Here is a 24,202-nt window from a genome sequence, read left to right as displayed (position 1 = left end):
CCTCCTTCTTTTTCATTAGGCGAGTCTCTGGGACGAGTAGGCGGCAATCAACAAAATCCCTAACCATTAGCCAAAGCAATTTTCATGATCTGGAATAAAACTCCAGAAAAGCCCTCCAGCTATCCAACTTAGGTTAACAGCACTGCACTCTTTCTCTCAGAATGCCACCCACAACCACTACCGCAAAGTTCAAACGAAACCCATCCTTACCCTCACCAAGGAATTCAATGAGATAGATGGGGAAACAAACACGGTTTTCATGTCTTCTCACCCTAGAGTTCAGCTGGGACAGATTGAGAACATTGTCTTTAAGAGACAGGGTCAGCCGGGCCGGGTGACGCATGCCTGTGGATTTCTATGAGTTCAAGGCCAGTCTGGTCTACAGAGTGAGTTCCAGGACAGCCAAGGCTACACAGAGAAACCCTGTCTCCAAAAACCATAAAAAAGAAGAGAGATAGATAGAGAGAGAGAGAGAGTGTGTGAGAGAGTGTCTCACCACATAGTTCTGATTGGCCTATAACTCTGCTATGTAGACCAGGCTGGCCTTGAACTCAAGAGCTCCAAATCTCTCTGCCTTCCAAGTTTGGGAATAAAAGGCATGCACCACCATGTCTCATGAGACTCCTGTTTCTATGGTGGACACTAATTTTCTCATGAAGTCTACTATTTAGTCTCCAGCAGCACCAATCTAGTTGCCTAGTCAGATTTCTTGGGGGAAGGAGGGCAGAAAGCAATGGATGGACAGAGCTGACTTGATGAAGACTTCTTCTTTCTTCTTCCCTCCCTTCCTTCCTTTACTTGTGATGGTTGGGAATGACAGGTTTTTTTTTTTTTTTTTTTTTTTTTGAATGACAGGTTTTTAAATTAAAAAAAGAAGCTTTCTTCAGGTTTCATGGCAACTTAAGCTTTATTAAATACGCAACCCTGCTACAACTGCCAATTGTCTCCTTCAATGTCATCCTTGTGGTTTCAGCTCCTTCTCAGAGCTACTAAGCTGTCCCTCTTTCCTTCTGGGTAGAACAGTGATGTCCCCCAAGCAGGCAGTCGGCATGGGCATATCTGCAATTGAACATCAGTCCTTTTAAAAGGATTTGCACTTAAGTAAGCACCCTGCAAAGGATATTCAGGATGGGTTAAAGTGAGGCCACCCTCATTCAAGGTACATGTTTCAGTGAACTGCTGTCTGGGGCCTCAGAAGGCAAAGAGGCAGCGTGTTTCAGGACTTAGTGTGAGTGGGGCATGTCCTCCCCAAACTTGTTCTTGTGGGCAGCGCTCTTCACATCTTGGAGATCCTGAGGAAGAAGTGAGAAAAAAGTGAAAATGATGATGCTTCCATTTTAGTCACGAAGAGGTTGTTATCACTATAGCCCTCAACTACTATGTCTCCTAGATTACTCTATACCCTCCTGAAAATACCCATGGGGCAGCCATGCAAAGGAATCTGTGTTCTCCCCTCACCAAATGACAGAAGGGATATGGGCTGGAGGAGGACACAGCTCAGCGTGAATGGGTTCAATGCCATGCCCAGGCTCACCTGGTGGTGGACATAAGCCTGACAGAGATAACACCAGGTAGATAGGTCAACACAGCTGAGGACCAGTGGGTGTTCAGAGGCTTCGTGGTGGCAGACCATATGGCCATTAACATAACGACTGCAGTACACCTGAGGTTGGAAAGTGATTATTGGGTTGCTTGGAACCAGATGAAGTTGGCTGCTGGGCCAACCTCTACCCAATTCCTTTTTTTTTTCCCCCATACCTGATAGCAAGTCAGACACACCCAGTTCTCTTGCCGTGTTCCACAGGTTTTACAAGGTTGGGCCATATCTAGGCCTTCAGCAGGAATGGGGCATACTGCCATCAAATGGGGACACCAGGATAGTGGAGTCACAGCATAAAATACATCCTAGAGTGGGTAGGAGAAACTAAGTAAGGAAAGGATTCCACCTCTCCATTATACATCATATGCACCTATCTGGAAGCATGAATAGACAGTAAACAGCAGCCACACCCCATGTTCTCCCTGAGCTCACCTGGCCATTCAAGTCCCCAAATCCTCGTGTGAACCTCAAGCTATTCATGTCCTGACATCCAGCTGCTTCTCCGAGTAGGCCCTCCTCAGATTCAGGGACCTCCTGGAAACACAGAAGAAAAAGATGTATATGACAAAGACCAGTTCCTACCCCCTCTATCCTCTGCCCAGGGGTGGTGGGCTTTACCTGAGCTCCACTGCTTAGTTCCAAAGTGCCAAGACTCTCAGTCAGCTGGTCAAGGGTCTGCTGGGCTGTGGCTCCCTGCACAGGTGAAGCACCTGTGCTCTGCTTGACTTCATCTGAGGCTGAAGGGGTTGGGATTGGCTCAGTTTCTCCCACCGCCTCCTCTGAGGTGGTCTGGTTAAGTATGGTTTTTGTAGCTGCCGCTGAAGCATGCTGGTCCATTGTGGCTCCTCCCACAGTCTCCTCTGAGGTCTTAGGGTCCCATGTATTGACCCAAGCTGCTTGTTCTGAGGACTGGCCCTGAGCAAGCACTGCCTTAGCTGTGTTTGATTTAGCCTGGCCTAGAGTAGATTCTTTTGCAGGTGACACTGCTGTAGTTGTCCTCGTGTTTGCTTCTGGAACCTTTCCTTTTGGTGTGGTCATTCCTGTAGGTGACACAGGATTGGCTGTTTTGGGCAGCTTGATGACAGCCTTAGAACTAGAACATTCTTCGTCTTCCATCTCTGGAACAATAGGAAAGATACATGAGTGTGGATACCACCCCCTTTACTGACTCTGATCCTCCCTCCCTTCTTAGAATTCCCTCGCCCTTCTTGATTTCTTATGTCCACTTACTAATCATCCGCAAACCCCGCCAGTATTTGCGATGAACTTGAATGGTTTCAGTGATGGAGGCCAGGGCTGCTGGTTGTGGAGGTCGTGGCAAGGTAAGCAGGGGTGGTGGGTCTCCAAGGAGGGAATGGGTACAGGCAGCCATAGATTCAGAGATGGATGCCAAGTTGTATCCACCCTTTGTAAAAGGAGAGGAAAGGGTTCCATGAGGGTTCATCAGGAAGTTTGGAGGGTGGGTTAAATATCCTGACTCTCCAATTAGCTCTCCTTTTTCTAGGGCATTGAAGGTCTAGAATGCAGGATAGTACCCAGAAAAAAAGGAGTGTGGCACACATTTGTAAGAAGGGCAGTATTCAGTGTGTGAGGGAGCTGTGGAGGGAATGTAAATTGTGCTGTCAAGTGCAAGATAACAGGAACAACACTGACAATAATACTAAGAAATGATAGCTTACATTTACTATTTGCTGTGAGCTAGAGCCTATTTTAAATAATTTATGCACGTTAACACAATCCTCACAATGACAGGTGTTCAGTATCTACAGAAACATGCCCTTCTGCCATACCTGTTTTCACACTGTCCAGGGATCCCTGGCCACACATCATATAAAGCACAGATTTGACCCATACAAATGCACACAGATCCAAGAAAGGCCCTGTTGTGACCTGGGACAGGAACAACCAGCATTCTATCTGTATGATCCCTTAACTTGAATTTTGTCTAACTTGATCGAAACCTGTTTCTACTCTTTATACATAGAGCTTGAGGTCACAAGAATTGAAGAAGCAGTGCTAGTATTTGAACCTGGGCTGACAAAATAGTCCAAGTTGTTGTTATCATTATCATTACCTAGGCCCTTGGTACACAAGTTTTACCACCGAACTACCAGTTCTTCACATTAGCTCACACTCTTCCCTACCACCCTTAGCCTTCCATAATCAGTCCTGGGTAAACCGTTCAGCGGGACTTTTTGGAAGCCAGTAGATTTTGCTGTGACTGACTGTCTTCATCTATGAAAACAGCACCCAAGCTTGCTAAGGGTTAAGTTCATGACTGAAAGATGTAACAGTAGGAAGACAGAGCATCTTTTTAGTGAACACTGTATACCAGGAATGCCTCTATGATTAGCTAGCCCCATCTGTAAATAAGGAAACCCAGGCACAGGGTTGGGGGCATTAGTCATTTACAAAAGGTCTGTGAATTGACTTAGTCTCTCTAACATGTTAGGAACAATTTGATGATGGTGAAAAGCAGACCTCCAGAGCCAGATGTTGAAGTCTCAATTTTGCCATTATTATATGTGTGACACCAGGCTATTTACTATTCTGCTTGATTCCCTGGTTTGTTTTGATGAGTGAGGGCTTCTGGAAATAGGGCTTCATACAGCCCAGGCAGGCGTCAAACTTGATATGTAGCTGAGGATGACCCTGATCCTCCCACCTTCTCTTCCTCCTCTCAAGTGCTGGGATTATGGGTATGTGCTACCACACCCAGCTAGTTCCTTTGATCTTGAGAGGAAAATGAGTTAAACAGACTGTAGCTCACAGTGCTGTTTTGCCAAGTAAATTTGTAAGACATAAAAATTCCAGAGACTACTTTACATGTAATGAGTCCTCAAGAAAAGCTTCAAATGCTGCTACTATCCTTACTGAAATCTGGTTTGATACAACAATCCCAGGTCTATCTGTATTCGAAGGATATTTCAGAAACTGTCCTGAGTGACACAGCCAACTCTCCCAGACTGCCCTCCCACCATGGGAAGAGGGACCAAGAAAGAGTTACCTCTAGAATAAGGATAATGTGGCCATTGGCAAGGCCCATCAGCAGGTGTGTAAGGTGGGCGTAACCCTCAGGTGTCACCTGGCAGCCCCCCAGTGGGTCCCCTTGTGCAGCATCAAAGCCAGCTGAAACCAGCACCAGTTCTGGGTTAAACTGTGGTAAGGAGAGAAGAGAAACATGGCACAAGGGCTTGGGTAGGCAATAAGTGATGGAAACAAGGACAAATGAAGACACGGAAGTGCAAGTCAAAAACCAGAGGATGTGAGGATCTGAAAGTAAGGAGCACAAGACAGGAACATTAGGAAAAATAGAAATGGCCAGGCTGTCAGAGACAAAAGTATACCTTCCAGAAACTCAAGATGTTGGGAGAGGGGCTCCCCAATGGAGACATGGCTCCGCAGTTAAGAACACTGGCTGCTCTTCCAGAGGACTAAGGTTCAACTCCAAGCACCCACATGGCAGCTCACAACTGTCTGGACTCCAGTCCCAGAAGAGCTTGTGTTTTACACACACACACACACACACACACACACACACACACACACACACACAGAGAGAGAGAGAGAGAGAGAGAGACAGAGAGAGAGAGAGACAGAGAGAGAGAGAGAGAGAGAGAGAGAAACACTATAAATTGACAGAAGGAGGCGTAATATAGAGTCATGGGATAGCTATGGATCACAGAGAGAAAGATACATGGAGACTCAGATGGCAAGAAATAGTGACAAGAGAAACAGAGAGACAGAGACATGCCCTCTATCTCACACACAAGGGTCAAACCTGGGCCACACTTGCACATGATACAGGCTTTTATACAATTGTCACACAGCTCCACTCTCAATCAGACAGTCTCACATTGACAGGACTGCAAGTCACACCAGTCACACACATATACTTGGTTTCTAACAGGGACAATAACATACAGCCACCCCTGCATTGGCACAGTGATGTCCACATCATCACCACAGTTTTTATGGCTATATATACACTGCTCATGCTCATAGGAGGCAATCACTTGCACACAGTTACACATACACATAAAGGGTAGTTCTTGTCACCTGTGCATGCAGATACAAAAGCATGCCCCTTAGTCTAGGCTTGCAGAGTTGTGTCTTCACTGTTTCCATCAGTCACACACATGCCATTGGCCCTGCCCCCAGCTCACACACAGCCAGGCCACCCCTGAGTCAGAGCCGTCAGAAACCCACATATAGACAGCCAAACCCAGTCAGACATACATGGACGATGATCCCACTACAGACTGCTGTTATGGATATAAACATGGTTTTGTTTTGGTCCCAAGTGTGGGATGTGGGACTGATTCAGATGTTCCATGGGAGCAGACTATTTGCCTCATGCAGGCTCTGAGAGGAGTTCTTTGCTACCTGTAAATAGTTTGAATCTGAGGACTCAGGAGAGAATAAATGCCAGAGCCCAGGGAGTGTGGAGATCAGAGAAAGAACAATGCTGCTCCTGCTTCCTCCTTGCTGCTCTTGGTTGCTGTTATGAAACAAGATAGAGAGCTACTGAACGGGAATTGGACTGGCTCCAAGGAAGCCAATGACCCTGACCAGCAGCAAGCAGCTAAGAAAGAACTGTAACCCTTCTCCCACTAACCTTTTCTCTCTCCTACTTGCTGCTGGGGTGTTGCAAGGGATTGGGGTGGAGTAGGGAGAAAAAGATACAAGAAATGCAAATAAAAGTTTAAAAAGTACGCCAACATACTCCCACATTCACAGGGTCTTTCTCAGGTTATTATAAGACATCAGCATTCAGTCACATATGATATCACACCTATCACATACAGAAAGTAGATGACAGTGGCTATACAATATTACACACATATATCCATACTGTATCCAATCCCATGCCTGTGTTTTACACAGTTCCACTGAGACGGCATCTCTTATGGATCCCCTTTTCAGCCATGCACTCATGCTGGCAGACAGATTAAGAAGGCATATATACACATAGCCAGGACAGTTGTTCACATATAAAATGTCATACAGAGAGGCCACTCACATGCAGCCATATTGCATGGTCAGACAGACACGTAAGGCCATCATTGCCACCTATGTCCTAAAAGCCATCATTGATCAGTCACCTGGTAGTCAAACATGCATGCTGGGGATGCAGAGATGTGCTGCCTCTTGCACAGATATCATATAATGACCAGAGCTTTACCTCATAGGCAATGGGAAGTATCAGACGATGCCAGGCAGTCAGGTAGTCAGCATCACCCATGCGGGGTCCATTCCAGGGCACATTGACAGTGAAGCCTACACCTGCGGCTCGGCCTACTTGGCTACTGGCACCCTCATGCCCCATGGGGAAGAAAGTGCCATGGTCATACCGGTGCAGGGACACATATAGTACACTGCCAGGGAGAAGATGGGATGAGAAAGGGACCATGACATATTAGAGGCTACACAAATCCCTGCAGGATGTTTCAGCACCTTCCCACACTACAGTCTTGTCCATAGTCCCATCCCTCACCTGGGGTCATCCTCAAATATGTGCTGAGTTCCATTACCATGATGAACATCCCAGTCCACGATCAGGATCCTGGGGAGGGAGATATCTCCTTTTAGCATCTTGGGACATTTGGGCCCAGGAGAGGGCTATGGCTAGCTCAACTCCTGGGGACCATGGACATCTTGAGAAAGCACTGCCATCATTGTAAGGATGAAGGCCCATATTTGGTTTCCAAGGGCTTTACATGGGCCTGAGCAAGTACTTGGGGTTAGGCTCTAGACTCTTCTAGGCACTGGCAAGGTAACAGGGCTCCAGTGTGGCTAAGTGTCACATGTCAAATCCCAGGTCTTTTGGAGTAAGCACTGGGAGATGGGTTGGGTTCTGTTGGAATGACCTGTTAGGGATCAGTAATGCTGGCATGATACCCTTGATCATACTTTATTAAGCATCTAGAGGTCATGATTAGGAGGCACGAATATAACCCTCCTGGGTCTTTTGTAGTGAAGTGCTGCCCAGTGGATTCTTGTTTGTTTCTGTGAAAGTTCCTAGAAGTGTACCATGGGTCTGGAAAGTAAGACTGAATGGGGCGAGAGGAGTGGTGTTCAGGTCTCTGTAAAGATTAGGTTTTGGGGTTTCTGGGGAGCCCTTACCGCAGGGCACGTCCAGCAATGGCTTGGGCATGGCGAGCAGCCACAGCTACAGAATTGAAAAAGCAGAAACCACAAGCAGCATCTGGCTCGGCATGGTGTCCTGGAGGGCGCACTATTGCAATGCCATTCAAAACCTGGAGAAAAAAAGCAGTAAGACTGGATCTCTGGCCCTCACTCTTATCCTTCCCTTCCCTTTCTCCCATCTGCTCAGACAGTAGGGCACCCACTCTGAGCTGTCCCTCCCAACAGAGATTCTATTACCTCTGTCCTCCTAAGTAGGGGAAGATGGGCCCTCTCTATTTCCTCAGGACCCTATTTCTTAAGCCAGACTGCATTGGCACCTAGTGAAGACACACCTCTCCTGAAAGCACAGCTTCCACCAGGCGGCAGGCACTGCCTGTGGCAAGCTGCGCACAGGTAAAGGTACTGGGGCAGATGTAGATGGAGTCAAAGTTGGCACCTTCACGGTGCAGGTCCCGGGTTTTCATCTTTTCTGTGGCCTGGAGACGGTCCACATACTCGGCACTGGAGGCACAGAGGAACAAGTCACAACTCATCTTCAGATAAGAACTTGGACCACTCTAGATGGGCAGTAGCTCCACCTACATTGGAGGTGAGCCCTAGGTCCTAATAGAACCTCCCCATAGTCCCTCAGCTGGCCTACCCCTAGCACAGGGTCTAACCTGTGGCAGCGAATGAGCTCACTGTCCGTGGCAGGCCGTGCAGGTAGGATCAGACAGCGTGCTGCAAGGCCCAACTCCTCCAGGTGGCACATGATTCGTAAGATGCGCTGAGGTGTCTCAGGGTGATGACTAGTAGTTGAGGAAACCAGAGCCAGGGGTTTAGTGAGTGAGGTGAGTGACCCAACCACCACTTATCCCAGCCCTCTAACTGCATACTTGTCCCATAGGTTGCAGTGACTCATCATTTTTTCATCATAGACCAGCCCAGTGCGATCCCGGAACACTGGCAATGTATCCATTGTCAGTGCAGAAGAGTCCCAGGGTCTTTCCTCCTCTTCCTCTTCTTCTATCCTGTCTTCTTTCACTTCATCTTCCTCCTGGGGCTCAACTATAAAGAGGGGCTCAGACACCCTACTTCCTGAATCTGGATCCCATCACTCTGAGACAAGTGTGGCCCAGACATAAAACCTAAAACCCAGACAAGCCTTCCCACCAAGGCATTCCAGGAAAGGGGATGTAGAAGAGAGCACCCCCCCAATAGATCATTCCATGTCTAATGCTGATCATGCCCATTCCCTACCTCCTACCTGATCTCACAAGGACCTCCCAGAAAGGTTCAAGGGCTTCTAGAGTGCAGGAGATTGAAGTCTGGGCACTGGGGTTGGGGGAAGCAGAAATGTGATTAAATTGCCCCACCCCACCCCCGGCAATAAGGTCTCTCTTTTCCCCTCTTCCCCAGTAGGCTCACCTTGCACAAGGTGCACAAGGGGACTCCAGCATGGGGCAAGGGTCTCCAAGAAGGGTGTGGAGTGATGCACTGACACCCTTAGCCAGGGCATGGAGGTTATAGCCACCCTGGGGAAGACAAACAAAGGGCTAATATTACCAGGGAAGGATACTGATAACAGGAACAACATTTGAATACATACTTTATGTCAAGCAACAAGAAATTTAGAGGATGACTTCATTTAATTTACTGGACAATGATGTCAAGTGAATACCATTATCATTTTGCCGACTTGACATAAAGGAAACAAAGGCACAAAGAATTATCAAGTAGTAAGGCTGAGCCAGGAACAACAATTTTAAAAATCCCATTAAATTTTTTTAAGGAATTTTTACTTTATGAATGTTTTTCCTGCATGTGTGTATGTGTCCCACGCGTAAGCCTGCAGGATCCCCTGAAACTGGGGTTTTGGATGGCTGTGCACCACCATTATGGGAATCTAACCCAGAACTTCTGTAAGAGCAGCAAGTGCTCTCTCTCTCTCTCAACAACTGATCCATCTCTTCAGCCCCAAGGAACTTCTTATATACATGAAAGCTCTTCTTTTGTTTTTAGTGGTCCTGAGAATGAACTCTTTGCCTATATTAGCTAAGTATTCTACCTTTTAACTCCATCCCCAAGGCCCAAAACACCTGCTCTTAAGCCTTCCTGTGGGCTAGTGAGATGGGTCAGAGGATAAGAGGGCTTGCTGTCAAGTCTGACGTGAGTTTAATTCCCCAAAAGAATCTATATGGTAAAAGGAGAGTACCAACTCCTACAAGTTGTCTTCTGACCATGCATGTATAGTACACACACAACAAACAAACAAATATAAAATTCTAAGCCCTTTAGGATCTACAAGGTTAGATTAAGGTGACCTACTCACCTCCAGAGAGAGAATTAACTTGCCTCCTGCCAGACCCATGAGCATATGTGTTAGGTGGGCAAATCCTGCGGGAGTGGCAGCCATCTCTCCCTAGGGAGACATGAAGAGTGACAGGAAGCTTAGTGTACTCCCACTTGCCCACCTAACACCGAAGAGAACCTGCCTTACCTTGGGGTCTCCTTGGAGGGCATCAAATCCAGCAGCCACCAGGACCAGTTGAGGCTGAAACTTAGAAAGGGAACACACTATGTAAGAACACCTGCCTTTATGGGTCATCCCTCGTTATTACCCTCACCCCCAAATTTCCTGTATCTCTTAAGACCTCAAAAGCAACTGGCAGCAGGATGTGGAGGAAAGCAGCAATGTAGTCAGCATCTCGCATCCCCACCTGCAGAGACAGAAGCATGATGTGACAGTCGTCACCTTTCTTGAACCAGTGGAAAGGCAGGGCTAGGCTCACTTTAGGCGGGCAGACACTGACCTGGTTCCAAGGTACATTGATGGTATAGCCTTGGCCTTGGCCAAAACCTGTATTGGACCAGTTAGAAGCCTTAAGGTGGGGCCAGAACCGTCCTTGCTCATAACGGTGGATGGAGAAGTAGAGGACACTAGAGGCAGAGAAAAGAAATGCTGAGGAATGATTGACTAGCATGTGTTAACTCAATCCGCATAGAAAACAAAAACAAAAACAAGGGAACTGAGGAGTCAAATTTAAGACTCCCAACTTAGAGCTTCAGGGGTTTATTCAGCAAGTTTTTACCAGCTACTCAATTCATTCCCTTTCTCCTAAGTTTTTCCAATTCTCAGTATATACTGATAATTCTTCCATTAACTCACTCTCCCACACACTCACCAACTTATTCATTTCTCCATTCATTAATTCTCCCAGTGGTTTACCCATTCTTTTTCTACATATTCATTGATTTCCCAGCAGAACCCCACAACCCTTCTGCAGTAAATAGGCTACCTAATTTAAGATTCAAGACTAAGGTCCCCAGAGCTACTGAGTCTACCCAAGAACTTGGGCAATGCTGACCTTGTGAGAAACTGTAGGTCCTGTCTCTTCCCATTGCTCCCCCTAGTGTTATTTTTCCAAGATTAACAACATTGGATACTGGAGGTCCACAGGAGTCACGGGGGAACTTAAATGCAGAAACTAGTTAGAACTGTAAAGAGCCACAAGTCCATGCAGGAGAACCTAGTGATTCCATTGAAAGAAGTGGAGAGGTGCAGAGGCCAGGAATGAGTTAAGATGGGACTTGTTTTTGTGTTGGGTGCTAAAGTGCAGAATGCTAAGACTGCTATAAAGTCAGTGAGGACAGTCCTTTCTTAGTACTTCACAAAGCCACTTCTACTACTTGTATTTCATAGGTGAGAAAGAACAACACACAAAACTGATGCTGAAAAGACACAATGTGCAGGTTCTGACAAGAAAGACAAAATCTACAGGTTCACACTGAGAGGTCATATATACACGTGTTCTGGGATAAGACACACTAATAGGTCCCTGCTAAAAAGGCAAGATGTTCATGTTGAGTCTAAAAGATATGTTGACAATATATCTGTGAAAGTAAAAGATGTAAAAAAGATTCTTAAAATTGAGGAAAATATTTTGGAATGGGGAATGAAATCACCATACAAAGCTCTAGTCTTGAGTGGGTAGAGGGTGATTTCTTTGTTTTGGTTTTGTTATGGGGCGTCTCTATTATGTAGCCTTGGCTGTCCTACAACTTACTATGTAGACCAGGCTGGCCTTGAACTCACAGAGAACTACCGATTATTTGTTTCTGTTTGTTTAATTGTATTATTTTAAAGTTTCTGACATTGACATTGGCGTTAAAGTTTCAGCAAAGAGTAGAGGAAAATAACTAGACTGGGGAACAAAAATTCTCCTGAATAAGCAAAGACTTGAACAAACCCAACTCCACAAGAGCTCTCAGTCAGAGAACAGAAAAACCAGCACCCACAAAGTATGGTGGTGCACACCTTTAATCCTAGCACTTGGGAGGCAGAAGCAGGTGGATCTGTGTGAGTTTGAGGCCAGCCTGGTCTATACGGCGAGTTCAGGACAGGCAGGACTACACAGAGAAACCCTGTCTCAAAATACAACTAGCACCCATGGAAACTAGTTATAGAGTATCCACAGACAAGGACTTTATTTTTATTGACTGATTACTTTTTATAGTGCTATGTACTGAATTGAGGGCTTTATATAGCCCAATAGATGTGTGTACGTGTGTTCATGTGTATACACACATGCACACACATGTGTGTGCATGCAGGATGTAAAAGACAAGGAACAACTTTGGATGTTATTGTACCAGAACCATCCATCTTGTTTTTTGTGTCTTTCTTTGGCTTGGAACTCATCAGATAGGCTAGGTTGGCTGGTCAGTGAGCCAATCCCTATCACTTGGGATTCTAAGTTTGTACTACCATTCCAGGCTCTTTTTTTTTTTTTAATGTGGGTTGGGGGGGGGGATCAAACTCAGAACTCAGATCCTCATAAGTAACTCATTGACCAAGCCATCTCTCCAGACTCTAAAAGGATATTTTATAATAAGTTCAATCAACTTCAAGGATAACAATGGACTGATAGAATATGGTCACTCTTTACCTTTTTGATATTCCAGGTAACAGATAGTAAAGGTGTCACCTATGGCAATACACATCTATAATCTCAGCACTCTGGAAGCTGAGACAGGAGGATTGAGAATTTAAGGACAATTTAAGTTTCATAACAAGACCCCATTTTACCTTCCCCTGAAAAAGCTTATTAAAAGTCTTACTCATTTTCTTAGATATGATACTGTCGTAACACTGTTTTCATTTTTTTAAAGATTTATTTATTTGTTTTATGTATACGAGTAGACTGTTTTCATGCACACTAGAAGAGGGCATCGGATCATATTACAGATGGCTGTTAGCCATTATGTGGTTGCTGGGAATTGAACTTAAGACTTCTGGAAGAGCAGCCAGTGCTCTTAACCACTGAGCCATCTCTCTAGCCCCCTGTTTTCATTTTTTAATGCTGGGTATAGGACCCAAAGCCTTGCCATTTCTAAAAAAAAAAAAAAAAAATCCTATTTGTTAAAGACACATTCTAGAATTTATGCAGAAATAAAATAGGAGTACAGTAATGGGTATAGATATGAATGAAAAAAATGGTCAGTGAATTTATTAATGTTGAAGAATTTGGTGGAGGAAGCCACAAACAAAATAAATAATCAAGTGGAAGAAATTTAAAAATATAAAAACAGAAAAATTAGTGATGTTTTAAAATAGCAAAGATGACAGAAAAAGCCAGAAACTATATTGGAAAAATAAGTGAAATAGATATACCTTTGGTACGGCTGAAGGAGTTAAAAAAAAAAAAAGATGTTGGGAGCTGGACAGATGGCTCAAAGGTTAAGAGCACTTATTGCTATTACAAACGACCTGGGTTCAGCTTCCAGCACCCATATGGTAGTTCACAACTTTCTTTAACTCCAGCTTAAGAGGATCTGATGCCCTCTTCTTATATCTGCAGTCATTCATACCCATAGCATACCACATATACAAGTAAAAATAAAATTAATTTTTAAAAGATGTTATGTGTCCCCTCCCCCATACACACACACATTCGCAAAATCCAACCTCATGCCTAGATCGGTTCTCACAGTCCCTAAACTTGAGATGTGTATTAGCAGACATTCTGCTTCCTGCTTCCATTCTGGGCAAATATGCTTTTTAGGAACACAGACCTAAAAATAGCACAGTATAGTAATCCCATGATGGCCCCAAGAACAGCCCATCAATTTGAGGTAAAAATATCCAAAAGAAGACATTTAGGGGAAAGCGCCAGTGTAAAAGAGAAGCACCAAGAAGGTAATTTAGTTAGCGTAAGAATGAAGAGATATACAACAAGGAATGGAAGAAAACTTCTAGACAGAGTATCCCTATGTAGTCCTGACTTTCCTGGAACTCACTATAGACCAAGCTGGCCTCTAACTCAAGAGATCCACTTGCCTCTGCCTCCGAAGTGCTAGGATTAAAGCTAGGTTAAAGTACTTTTAATTCTTATTCTATAGAAACAAGATTAGGTGTGAGGGGGTATAAAACAAGAGAGAAAGAAAATGCTTGTGCTGATCAAAACAAAGTAAAATGCTTGTGCTGATCAAAACAAAGTCTAGTTATGGATTGTGGCTGAGGTAGGAGGATCTCAAGTTGGTGGCCAACCTGGAGTATAGATAGTAAGTTCAAAGCTAGCTTGGGCTACATAGCAAGACCCTGTCTAAAAAAAAAAAAAAAAAAGTCAGAGTACATCATTCAAAAGGAAGACTTATACACAGAATGAAGGCCATCTCAGGAAACTGAGCAAAAATAAAAAGTGATAGGAAATATAAAATAAGTCGTAGAGGGGAGCTGGAGAGAGGTCAGCAGTTAAGAGTGTAGTTTGTTGTTCCAGTACACATATGGCCACTCACAATTGTCTGTAAGTCAAGTTTCAAAGAATCTGATAACCTTGCTCTGGCTTCTGAGGGCACTAGATATGCACATGGTACAGACATACATACAGGAAAAACAGCCATATACATAAATTAAAAAAAAATTAAAGGTTTATTTTTAAAAAGCCATACAAGACTGAGGATGTAGCCCAGTTGGCAGAATGCTTGCCTAGCATCCGGGAAGCCCTAGGTTGTATCTCTAGTGTCATATAAACCAGGCCTGGTGGCACATGGAATAATCCCAGCATTCAGGAGGTGGAGGCAGGAGGAGCAGGAGTGCAAAGTGAAAACAAACAAACAAACCACCCACACCAGCCCTTAAGACTGAGGGTTTAGAGCAGGAAGTCACAACTCAAAAGACAGAGAAGGGAAATAAAAATTAAGTTAAAACTGTAAGAATAAGAGCTGGCTGTGGTGGTGCACGCCTGTGATCTCAGAACTATGGGAAGCAGAGGCAGGTGGATCTCTGTGAGTTTGAGGCCAGCCTGGTCTACAAAACAAGTCCAGGACAGCCAAGGCTATACAGACAAACCCTGTTTCGAAAAACCAAAACCAAACCAATCAACCAAACAAACCTCTAAGAATAAAGTGGATTAGTTGAACCTTCATCTTAAACAAGATTTAGCAAAGAAACAAAAGAGATCTGTTTAGAGGAGGCAGATGTGGCAAAGGTCTTGGGCTCCCTGTCATCATGTGGAGAGACAGAGTTGATACCTGTGAACCTTTAGCAGGTGGACTCCATGGGCAGAAAAGAAGGAACTGTCATCCCAGACAGTTACACACTAGCCCTGGGCCTGGAGTGTCAAAGGAACCTCCTATCCCCATTTCAAAAGAATAGGTCACCTATAGCTATAAAAAGAATTAAGAGGCCAGCCAGAGCTAGAGACCCTGTCTCAAAAATCAAATCAAAACAAAATCATAATTAATTAATTAAATTAATTAGCAAAGCAATTAAATTAAATTAAAAAGCAAAACCAAAATCTCATAGAGGATCAACCCAGGCGGTTTAACTTTTAACAGGAGTCTCAGAGAACAGAGAAAATAATTATCAAAGATCTAATAAAAGAACATTTGCAAAGACAGAGGAGAGATGTCAGGCTGTAGATGTAAAATGTCAACCCGATGCTAAAGAGAAGGTAACAGGATCCAGAGTTCATGTGGGATACACACAGGAAAGAGAGAAGAACCTACAGCCTTTCAGAAAGAAAAACAAATAACTCAGAAAGAAATGAAAAAGACAACTGTCATCAGCACCAAGTTCTGGGAAATAATAGGAAAACAATGTTTAAAGAACAAAGCGTCTGGATAGTATCAAGGACCACAAGATCTACCAGGTGAAGTAGATTCTATATAATCAATTAGATGAAAAGCCAGATAAAACTACTATTTATTATATACCTCCTAGTCACAAGGAAGGGTAAATTCTGGAGTCAAGTTTGGCAGCATATACCAGACCTTAAAGCATGTTGACCTGCATGACTCAGCAATCTACTATTAGAAATTGCACATCCCAGGCAGTGGTAGTACATGCCTTTAATCCCAGCACTCTGAAGGCAGAGGCAGGTGAATCTCTGTGAGTTCGAGGCCAGCCTGGTCTACAGAGCTAGTTCTAGGAAAGCCAGGGCTGCACAGAGAAATCCTATCTTAAAACAAACAAACAAACAAACACAAAAACAAAAAATTCTAGAGTATTTCATTGCATTAATCCAAGTATCTGATTGCTGGGATTAAAGATGTGTGCCACCAGCTTAACAGTCTATAGTCTGTACAAAGACTAAAATGCTTTTGTAGCATCAACATGATGTGTCCCCAATACACAGTTAGATATGCCAGTGAAAATATGGGGGATTATACCACTCGAAGTGTATTATTAATAATAAATATGTACATGCACATAAAAATTTGAGGCTATAACCTAAACTGTCATCTTATTTTTATTTTGTGTGTGTGTGTGTGTGCGCGCGCGTGTGCGCGCGCACACACACACACACACACACACACACACACACTATGGTATGTATATAGAGGTCAGAGAACATCTTGCAGGAGTTGGTTCTTTCTCCTTTCCACCATGTGGGTCCTGGGGATCAAACTCGGGTTGTCAGGCAAGCACCTTTACCTGCTGAGCCATCTTGCCAGCCCTATTTAATTTTTAAGAATAGATTGAAGTGTTGTCATAATTGAAAACAACAACAACAAAGTATCAATCACCACTCCAGTTCAGGAGTAAATTATTGAACAAGATCTCCAAATATGGTACTGGAGAGATAGCTCAGAGGTTAAGAGCATTCGCTGCTCTTTCAGAGGTCCTGGGTTAAATTCCCAGCAACCACATTGTGGCTCACAACTATATATCTATACTGAGATCTGGTGTCCTCTTCTGGCGCACAGACAGAACATTGTATAGATAATAAAATAAACCAATAAATCTTAAAAAAAAAAAAAGACCAAATACTTATAACACAAATCCTACCTCTTTCACTTCTCTACGGGACATTGTAACCTGTAAGGTTCAGTTTCACAGTCTGTAAAATGGAAACTCCAGTTCCTGTTTCAGAGTGAAATCAGGAGACAGTAGACAACCAGGAAGCAATACATTTCCCAACTCAATGAATATGAATGCCTTCCCCTCCTTCCAAGCCCCTATTGCTGGTCCTTGTGGTTAGAAGTAGTTAAGAATAGCAGGGTACTTAGGGTGCGACTAGGGATATACCTGGGGTCCTGATCGAAGGTGAATTGTGTTCCTTGACCATGGTGCACATCCCAATCCACAATAAGAACCCTGTGAGCAAAGAGAGAGGGGAGCTCCATGCAAGGGGATCAAGTGACATATGAAGGAACATTCTAGACCATGGCACCCCCATTCCATGCTACCCACAATCCACCTGTCATTTGTTACTGACCTCTGAATGTGGTGTTTCTTTTGAGCATAGCGGGCAGCCACAGCCACATGGTTAAACATGCAATACCCATCCATGAGATTGCGCTGGGCATGGTGTCCAGGAGGCCTAAGCAGGAAAGGGAAGGCAACAGATTTGGGCTTCTTCCTCTAAAGAGATAGACTCTCCCATGCTCCCACTTCTTCCAGGAGAGAGTCTATAAATCTGCCAGCAACTGAGTAACTGTGGCTTTTGAAGCTTCATCATCCCCAATCCAATGCTTTCTCATCAAGGAGATTTGAACATAACCATTAAAAGGTACCCACACACCCCATTTGGCATGTGGCTCATGCCTGTAATACTAGTTAAAGTAGGAGGACTTATAGTTCAAGAGCAGCCTGGAATATATAAGAATCCCCTGTCTCACAAAAAAAAAAAAAAAAAGCCAGGTGTGGTGAAAAAAGCCAAACATGGTAATGCACACCTTTAATTCCAGCACTCGGGAGGCAGAGACAGGCAGATCTCTGTGAGTTCAAGGCCAGCCTGATCTACAAAGTGAATCCAGGTCAGACAAAGCTACACAGAAAAAGTCTCAAAACAACAACAACAAAAAGCTATCCATGCATACTTTTTCACACCCAGTCATTTTGCTATGTGCGCTTAGCTGAAACCTATGTAATAAAAAGTACTGTCTTTATGAATGTGCCACTGTTGTTTGTTAATGGTATTTGTTTGAAGCAGCAAAGACAGAGGAAACCAAAATTCCCACCAGCATGGAAGTAACTAACTTCAGAGTACATTTGCACAATGGCATCTCACTCAAGGATGACCCAAATACTATTAAGAAAAAGTTTTCAAAGATATACAAGTTTTTTTAAAATGCACAGAATGGAAAGGAGGGCACCACGCACTTGCTGCCATTGTACCAGGCCACAGAAGAGGACAATGCAGCCACTTTTGATGAGAACTGATAGTCTAAGATCAGAAAGGAGAGGAGGACCTCCCCTATCAGTGGACTTGGGGAGGGGCATGCATGCAGAAAGGGGAGGGAGGGTGGGATCAGAAGGGGAGGAGGGAGGGGCTTATAGGGGGATAAAAATGAATAAAGTGTAATTAATAAAAATATGGACTGTGGATGACAAAGTCATCTTCTGCATCTTATCAGTTCTAGGAAGTCAGCTATGACAAGATGTTCTATGACCTTCCACAGGCAACAACAAAACAGAAAATGCTTTTGACTAAAGTTTGGGATGTCACAGTTTGTTGGCTGCATCTGGATTTTAAGATGTCCCAGACAGAGAAGAAATATGTCCTTGTGACTCAATAGACTATTGATACTCATTATCTGTTAATTGAATAAGACTTGCTGTGAGAGAACACAGAAGTTACCGGTTACAATGACCACCTTTCAAGGATAGGAGGGAGAGAGAATTTTTATTGAACTCCACTTTGTGCCATTTCATTCAATCACATGAAGACATCGTACCCAAGTTAACACATTTAACATTTTTTTTTTTTTTTGAGGAAGTGTCTTATTTAGCCCAGGGTGGCCTCAAATTTACTATATAGCTGAGAATGGCCTTGAACTCCTGAGCCTTTCTTCAACATCAGCATCCAAAACACTGTTATTACAACATGTACCTCCATGCACCACTATGTGAAAAGATTTGTTAAAAAATGTAAGCCAAATTCTTGAGAGTCCTACCTGATGACAGCCATGCCATTCCGAATCTCAGCCCCCAGGACTGCATCAACCAGCCTGAGGACAGAACCCGTGGCCAGGCAGGCACATGAATATGAGTTCTGGAGACATTGAAAAACCAGAGAAAGATTGAGAGAGAGAAAGAGCTGTCCTATCTATTTCACTTCTTTTTCCCACAGTGAGATTGGCATAGAGATGGGAGACCCCAGAATTGCTGCCACACCCTGACCTCACAGTTCTCATCCATACCGGATGCAGATAAACTGAATCATAGGTGCCTGCTAGTATGCGAAGTTCTCCTTCATTCATGTACTGGGTTGTCTCCATAAGATCAATGTATTCCAGGCTGGAGACACAAGATAAGGGATAGCATTTAGAGCCCTGTTCACTTCCCAGCCACACTTTCTACAAACTAGACCACAAGTCAAATCACGCATCCATAGTTAACCTAGGGGTGTGGCTGGGATTTAGGCCACAGTCCCTATTTCTTCTCTAGTTCCCCTCATCTCCAGCTGTATACTTTGTTCCCTGATTCTGGCTATACCATTACAGTTGTGTTCCTCCCTTCCTTCAGATATTCCTTTCGCTGGACTCACCCACCTTTTTGCCTCTTGAAGATCAGCTCACATATTCCCTTTGCCCAGCTAGTCTTCTGTGAGCCACACTGTACCAGGCCTCTTCCCTTCAGTTCTTACAGAACACACCCCCAACCCTCCTGATCACACTGGCACATTATAATAACACTAGCACATCACAGGCTTATGATCTGTAAGATGCTGTCAGATACCTGACACAAACATTGACCTTCACGGAGGACTTAGATTTCTTTTTTGGGGGGGCAGGAAGGAAGGCTTTTTCAGACAGGATCTCATGAAACCCAAGTTGAACCTGCTATGTAGTTGAGGCTTGTCTTGAATTTTTCAAGCTCTTATCTTCAGGTCCCAAGTGATGGGATTATAGGCATGTACCATCATACTTGGCTGGTACTTGGGTGTTTGGGTTTTTTTTTTTTTTTTTTTTGGTTTTGTTGTTGTTTTTTTGTTTGCTTGTTTGTTTTAGCAATGAAGAGTCAGAGATGCTCAGGGACTTGTCCAAGGCTGGCCAGACAAGTTTATGGGATTCTATCCCAAAGCAGTCACTCTGTCCTGTTTGGGCCAGGGCATCGTCTTTCCCGCCCCCCACCAAGCTCCCAAGTTTTCACCTGTGAACCAACATTAGTTCTTCCTTCTCAGCAAACCGGGCCTGAGGAGACATAAGGAATAAAGAACTAGAGCATAGACCATACCTAGGTCCTGCCAGTTCCCTTCCCACCACCTGTAGGCTGGGGGACTTACCTGAAAGGATACACAGCGTCCCTGGAGGCCCTCCAGGATCAGCTGCTCTTTTATTGCATGGAGCCGCTCCGGGCTTTCAGGAAAGCTGGGAAGGTAAAGATGCAGTAACAGGCACACACAGATAGGCAAGTTGCTAGGGAGTGTAGCTGCTCTTGTCACATCTCCCATTCACCCTCTCATAGCTGCTCACCCCTTTCCTGTAGCATCAGCCTTTCCTCTTGTCATTTCTGCAGTCTTACACTTTCCTCCCCACTACAATTTATGCCACCAGAACCTCCAGATTTGTCTGTCACATCGCCTTCACCAGAACCTCCTTATGTCTGCACTCACTCCCCCGACAGTCCCTCTTATACACTGCAGGCAGGCAGTGGTGAAAATTCTACTACTCAAAACCATTTTATAGCTCTGATTCCATTCATAGTTGAAGTAAAAAAAAAAAAATCTTTATCACACTTAGAAGGCCCTAAAAAAAAAAAAATCTGTCTCCAATTCCATTTCTGACTCTTTTTTTTTTTCCTCATGCTTCCTTCTTCACTTGTCTCACCTGCAATGCTCTCCTCGGTCTTCAATTAAACCACATACCCTTCAGCCAGGTCCATGGAGTCCAACTGTCTTTCATACCTAAAATACTCTTTTCCATGATAACTCCATAGCTCACTCCCTTAGACCTTGTACCTTTACTCAAATGTCAGCAATACCTTCTGTATTAAAAATGGAAGTACCCCTTCCATTCAAACTCTCCCTCCTACCTTGGTACTGCTCTAACCCTGTATTAGTCACTTCTTGATTACTTTTGAAGGCAGTTTTGTTTGCCGCACTGCTGAATCCTCAACAAATGCAAACCATAAATGAAGCCTTTTGACATCATGAGTTAGTTTTAGGTCAGGATATGGGAGATAGCTACTGTATTTGTAAATATCAGTGTAAAAAGACAATGGCAGGGGATAGTAAGATATCTAAGATCAGATGGGAGAAAGGTAGTGGCCAGTTGTGGAAGTTGAAAGAGGGATCAGCCAAAGGTAAAGACCCCCGGCTAGAGGGTACCTGGCATGCTGCAAGAATAGCAAGGAGACCAGTGTGGGTGAAGTGAACTGAAGCAAATGAGCAGATGACTGACTGAATAGGGGGACGTGGAGCCAAATCACATAGAACTGTAGAGACCAGGATAAAGAATTCAGACTTTGGGCTGGAAAGATGGCTCAAAGGTTAAGAGCACTGTCTGCTTTTCCAGAGGTCCCGAGCTCTGGTCCCAGTCACCACATGAAGGCTCACAACCACATAGATCTGGTGCCTTTTCTGGCATCCAGGTGTACATGCAGACAGAACACTGTATAAATAATATATAAATTAAAAAAAAATGAATTCAGACTTTAACTGAGGAGCCTAAATATTTTTTAGGCTTCAATGTGGAGGCTAGAAGCAGAGACCAGTGAGAAGCCAGATAGTGGATACAGAGCCAAAAAGGATAAGCAGACTTTTTTTAAGTAGAGCAAACAAGGGGTATATTTCTGCATAAATGTCTCTTCCTCAAGCAAGGTTCTGGGACCTGCATGCTAGGTAGTCCAGGGCACTCTATCAAACACTTCTAGCCAAGTATTTGGTTGCTCATGCCTGTAATCTCAGTGCTCAGGATACTAAGACAGCAAGATCATCAAAGATTTGAGGCTGGCTTAGGCTACATAGAGTTTCAGGATAGCCTAGGCTATGGAGTCTCCAAGTCATGTTGTCTTCATTAAACACTTTATACAGCAGTTGGCTGTTTAACGATCTGCCCTCATGCTCACCAATCAGTTGACAAGTGGACTCTGACAACTTTCTGATTTCTCTTTTGTTCACATATATCACCAACCCTTGGCACACTAGACACTCGATAAATGTTTATTGGCTTAAAAGAGAACTCTTTCAAGAATGATCCCCACCTCCCTATACCATCTGATTCCAGACTACAGGCTAGGATAAGAAAAGATTCACTCTTGCTTAAGAGATAGGCAAATGTGTTAGGTTTTGGAGGTCCCAGCCTCACCTGTCATCCCAAAGGCAGTGGAAGTCATTTAGTTGCTCATCAAACACCAATCCAGTACCAACCACTAGTCTTGTCTTGGGGATCAGATCCTGCAGGGGAAAAGAAGCACAAATTTGTTCAGGGTTCCAATCAAGAAAACAACTCACACTGTCCAGGATGGGGTAAACCATTGTTTTGTTTGGTAAAGAAGGCCAAACTGCACCCACGCCTCTCTCACCAGGCCTTGAAGCCCCATGGCTAGGTCTTCAACTGCTTGGCTGAGCTTCTTCATTTTGCCCTTCTTCTTTACCTCCGCTAGATTGGGGCTGGAGTTGGGTACAGTACCCTTCTTAATACCTCGCTTCTGCCAATTAGAGAGAAGGATCAGAGTCTGGACATGGCTGGCTGGCTTTCCCCGCCCTCCAAGGCTGGTCTGGGGCCTCACCACAGTGGTACTGGAGTCATGAGGAGGCGACTGGAGATCACGCCTACTCCTTCGCTGCCTGGTAGAAGAATCTTGGCCGATGGAGGTCATGGCTGAAGAGCCTTTGCTCCTGGCAAGGCTCTGGCAGGGGTGTAGTTGGTGGTAAGGCAGCTGGAATGTCCAGAGGACCCCACATCCCTGCCCCTTTCCAGGCCCTGACCTCTATTCTAGAGCACATCCTTCAGGCTGGTCCATTCCTATGCCTTCTAAACCCCACCCCTCAAGGCCATCTTCTCCTATGGAGGAAACCTGGTCCAGTCCGTTCTCCTGGACCTCCCTGCTTTTACACGACTCTCTTTAAACATCTTGCCTATTCCCTAAGCGAGGTATAACCCCCGGCTCAATCAGGCTCTTCTAAGGCCTGACCTTTCCAATCATCGCCCCCACCCCTCTAGTTCCCACATCCTTTCATACCTCTAATCCTCGCCCGAAACGCTCGGCTTCTGCAACCTGCCCGCCTCAGCCTGTCTCCTCAGATAACAACCACCTTCCCAGTTCGTCAGAGCAGGCTGCAGCGGCCTCGGCACTACCCTTAAAAGACCCCCTTAACTTCACCCTCCTGTAGGGCCCAACCCGCACCTTCCACTCCCCCGGAGCTTTCCCTGAGCCTTTCACCGTGCCCCCAGGCTCAGGGGACTGCCCCTTTGGCTCAGAATTTACCAGGCCCCACCCCCTTCCCAGACACCTAACGTTTAACCCAGCACCCTTAGCCGGTTACAAGCCTCCGCCCAATTCCCGCCCAGCCAGTGACGTGGGCAAATCCTTCCCGCCCTACTCCCTGAGCTCTGAATCTTTTTCAAACCCTGCCCTTACTTAACGCGGAAAAATCCCTGGCACGTGATCCCTTCTTTTCCACAGGGCTGAGCGTTTTAATTTCCCTGCCCATACCCAGCCTACCCCACCTCTCGCGAGCACACCAGAGGAGCGCGTCATACCGCGCCTGCGTGATGGGCGACTCACTGTTTAGAGACCCGGATCTGCCCCTGCCTCTATCACCGCGCCCCAATCTCATCTGCCGCTGCCGTTGTTCTGATTACTTTGGTTGCCATTATTAATTCCAAGCCAGTCACCTTACCTTAGGATCCCTACGGATCCGCACCGGTTGTGCTGTGCGGTGATTCGAGAGCAAATCAAAGAAGCTAGGATGTTCTGAATGGACGTCTCTCCCGAGAGTCCTGCACTGCGCTTGGCGATGACGTAGCTCAGTCTTGCAGCCGACTAGCCCGAAGTAAACGCTAGTAATGAACTATGGC

General features: G+C 44.9%; 1 protein-coding gene across 5 annotated transcripts; it reads right to left on the bottom strand.

The window, feature by feature from the left end:
• Positions 1-888: 888 nt before the first annotated feature.
• On the bottom strand, positions 889-24,166 carry Hdac6 (histone deacetylase 6). 5 transcript variants are annotated; one of them, XM_021658601.2, is made up of 29 exons: positions 24,025-24,166; positions 22,911-23,030; positions 22,704-22,829; positions 22,487-22,575; positions 20,464-20,548; positions 20,331-20,371; positions 19,379-19,475; positions 19,133-19,230; positions 17,452-17,556; positions 17,262-17,330; positions 10,543-10,669; positions 10,384-10,449; positions 10,230-10,289; positions 10,062-10,151; positions 9,158-9,264; positions 8,997-9,064; positions 8,626-8,797; positions 8,410-8,538; positions 8,083-8,251; positions 7,727-7,860; positions 7,098-7,166; positions 6,786-6,978; positions 4,608-4,757; positions 2,831-3,005; positions 2,219-2,718; positions 2,033-2,134; positions 1,759-1,905; positions 1,535-1,663; positions 889-1,292 (listed from the first exon to the last, which is right to left on the bottom strand). In XM_021658601.2, the coding sequence occupies exons 2-29, from the start codon at positions 22,998-23,000 to the stop codon at positions 1,224-1,226; spliced, it is 3,456 nt and encodes a 1,151-aa protein (XP_021514276.1). In that variant the 5' UTR covers positions 23,001-23,030; positions 24,025-24,166; the 3' UTR covers positions 889-1,223. The 5 variants fall into 5 exon arrangements, with proteins under 5 accessions (XP_021514276.1, XP_060231479.1, XP_060231480.1 ...); XM_060375496.1 differs by lacking the exon at positions 24,025-24,166 and adding an exon at positions 23,763-23,869; XM_060375497.1 differs by lacking the exon at positions 24,025-24,166 and adding an exon at positions 23,364-23,698 and having other exon boundaries at positions 1,531-1,663.
• Positions 24,167-24,202: the final 36 nt, after the last annotated feature.

This window comes from Meriones unguiculatus, chromosome X (genome assembly GCF_030254825.1).
Source record: "Meriones unguiculatus strain TT.TT164.6M chromosome X, Bangor_MerUng_6.1, whole genome shotgun sequence".
NCBI lineage: Eukaryota > Metazoa > Chordata > Mammalia > Rodentia > Muridae > Meriones > Meriones unguiculatus.
The sequence above is the reverse complement of the archived record's forward strand: the minus strand, read 5'-3'. Positions and strand labels throughout refer to the sequence as shown.

Coding starts and splice junctions, on each gene's coding strand:
- Hdac6 (XM_060375497.1), bottom strand. CDS start 23,000: ATGACCTCCATCGGCCAAGATTCTTCTACCAGGCAGCGAAGGAGTAGG. Junction 10,450..10,542: donor TCAATGTACCTTGGAACCAG/GTCAGTGTCTGC, acceptor CTGTCTCTGCAG/GTGGGGATGCGAGATGCTGA. Junction 8,252..8,409: donor GAGCTCATTCGCTGCCACAG/GTTAGACCCTGT, acceptor CTGTGCCTCCAG/TGCCGAGTATGTGGACCGTC.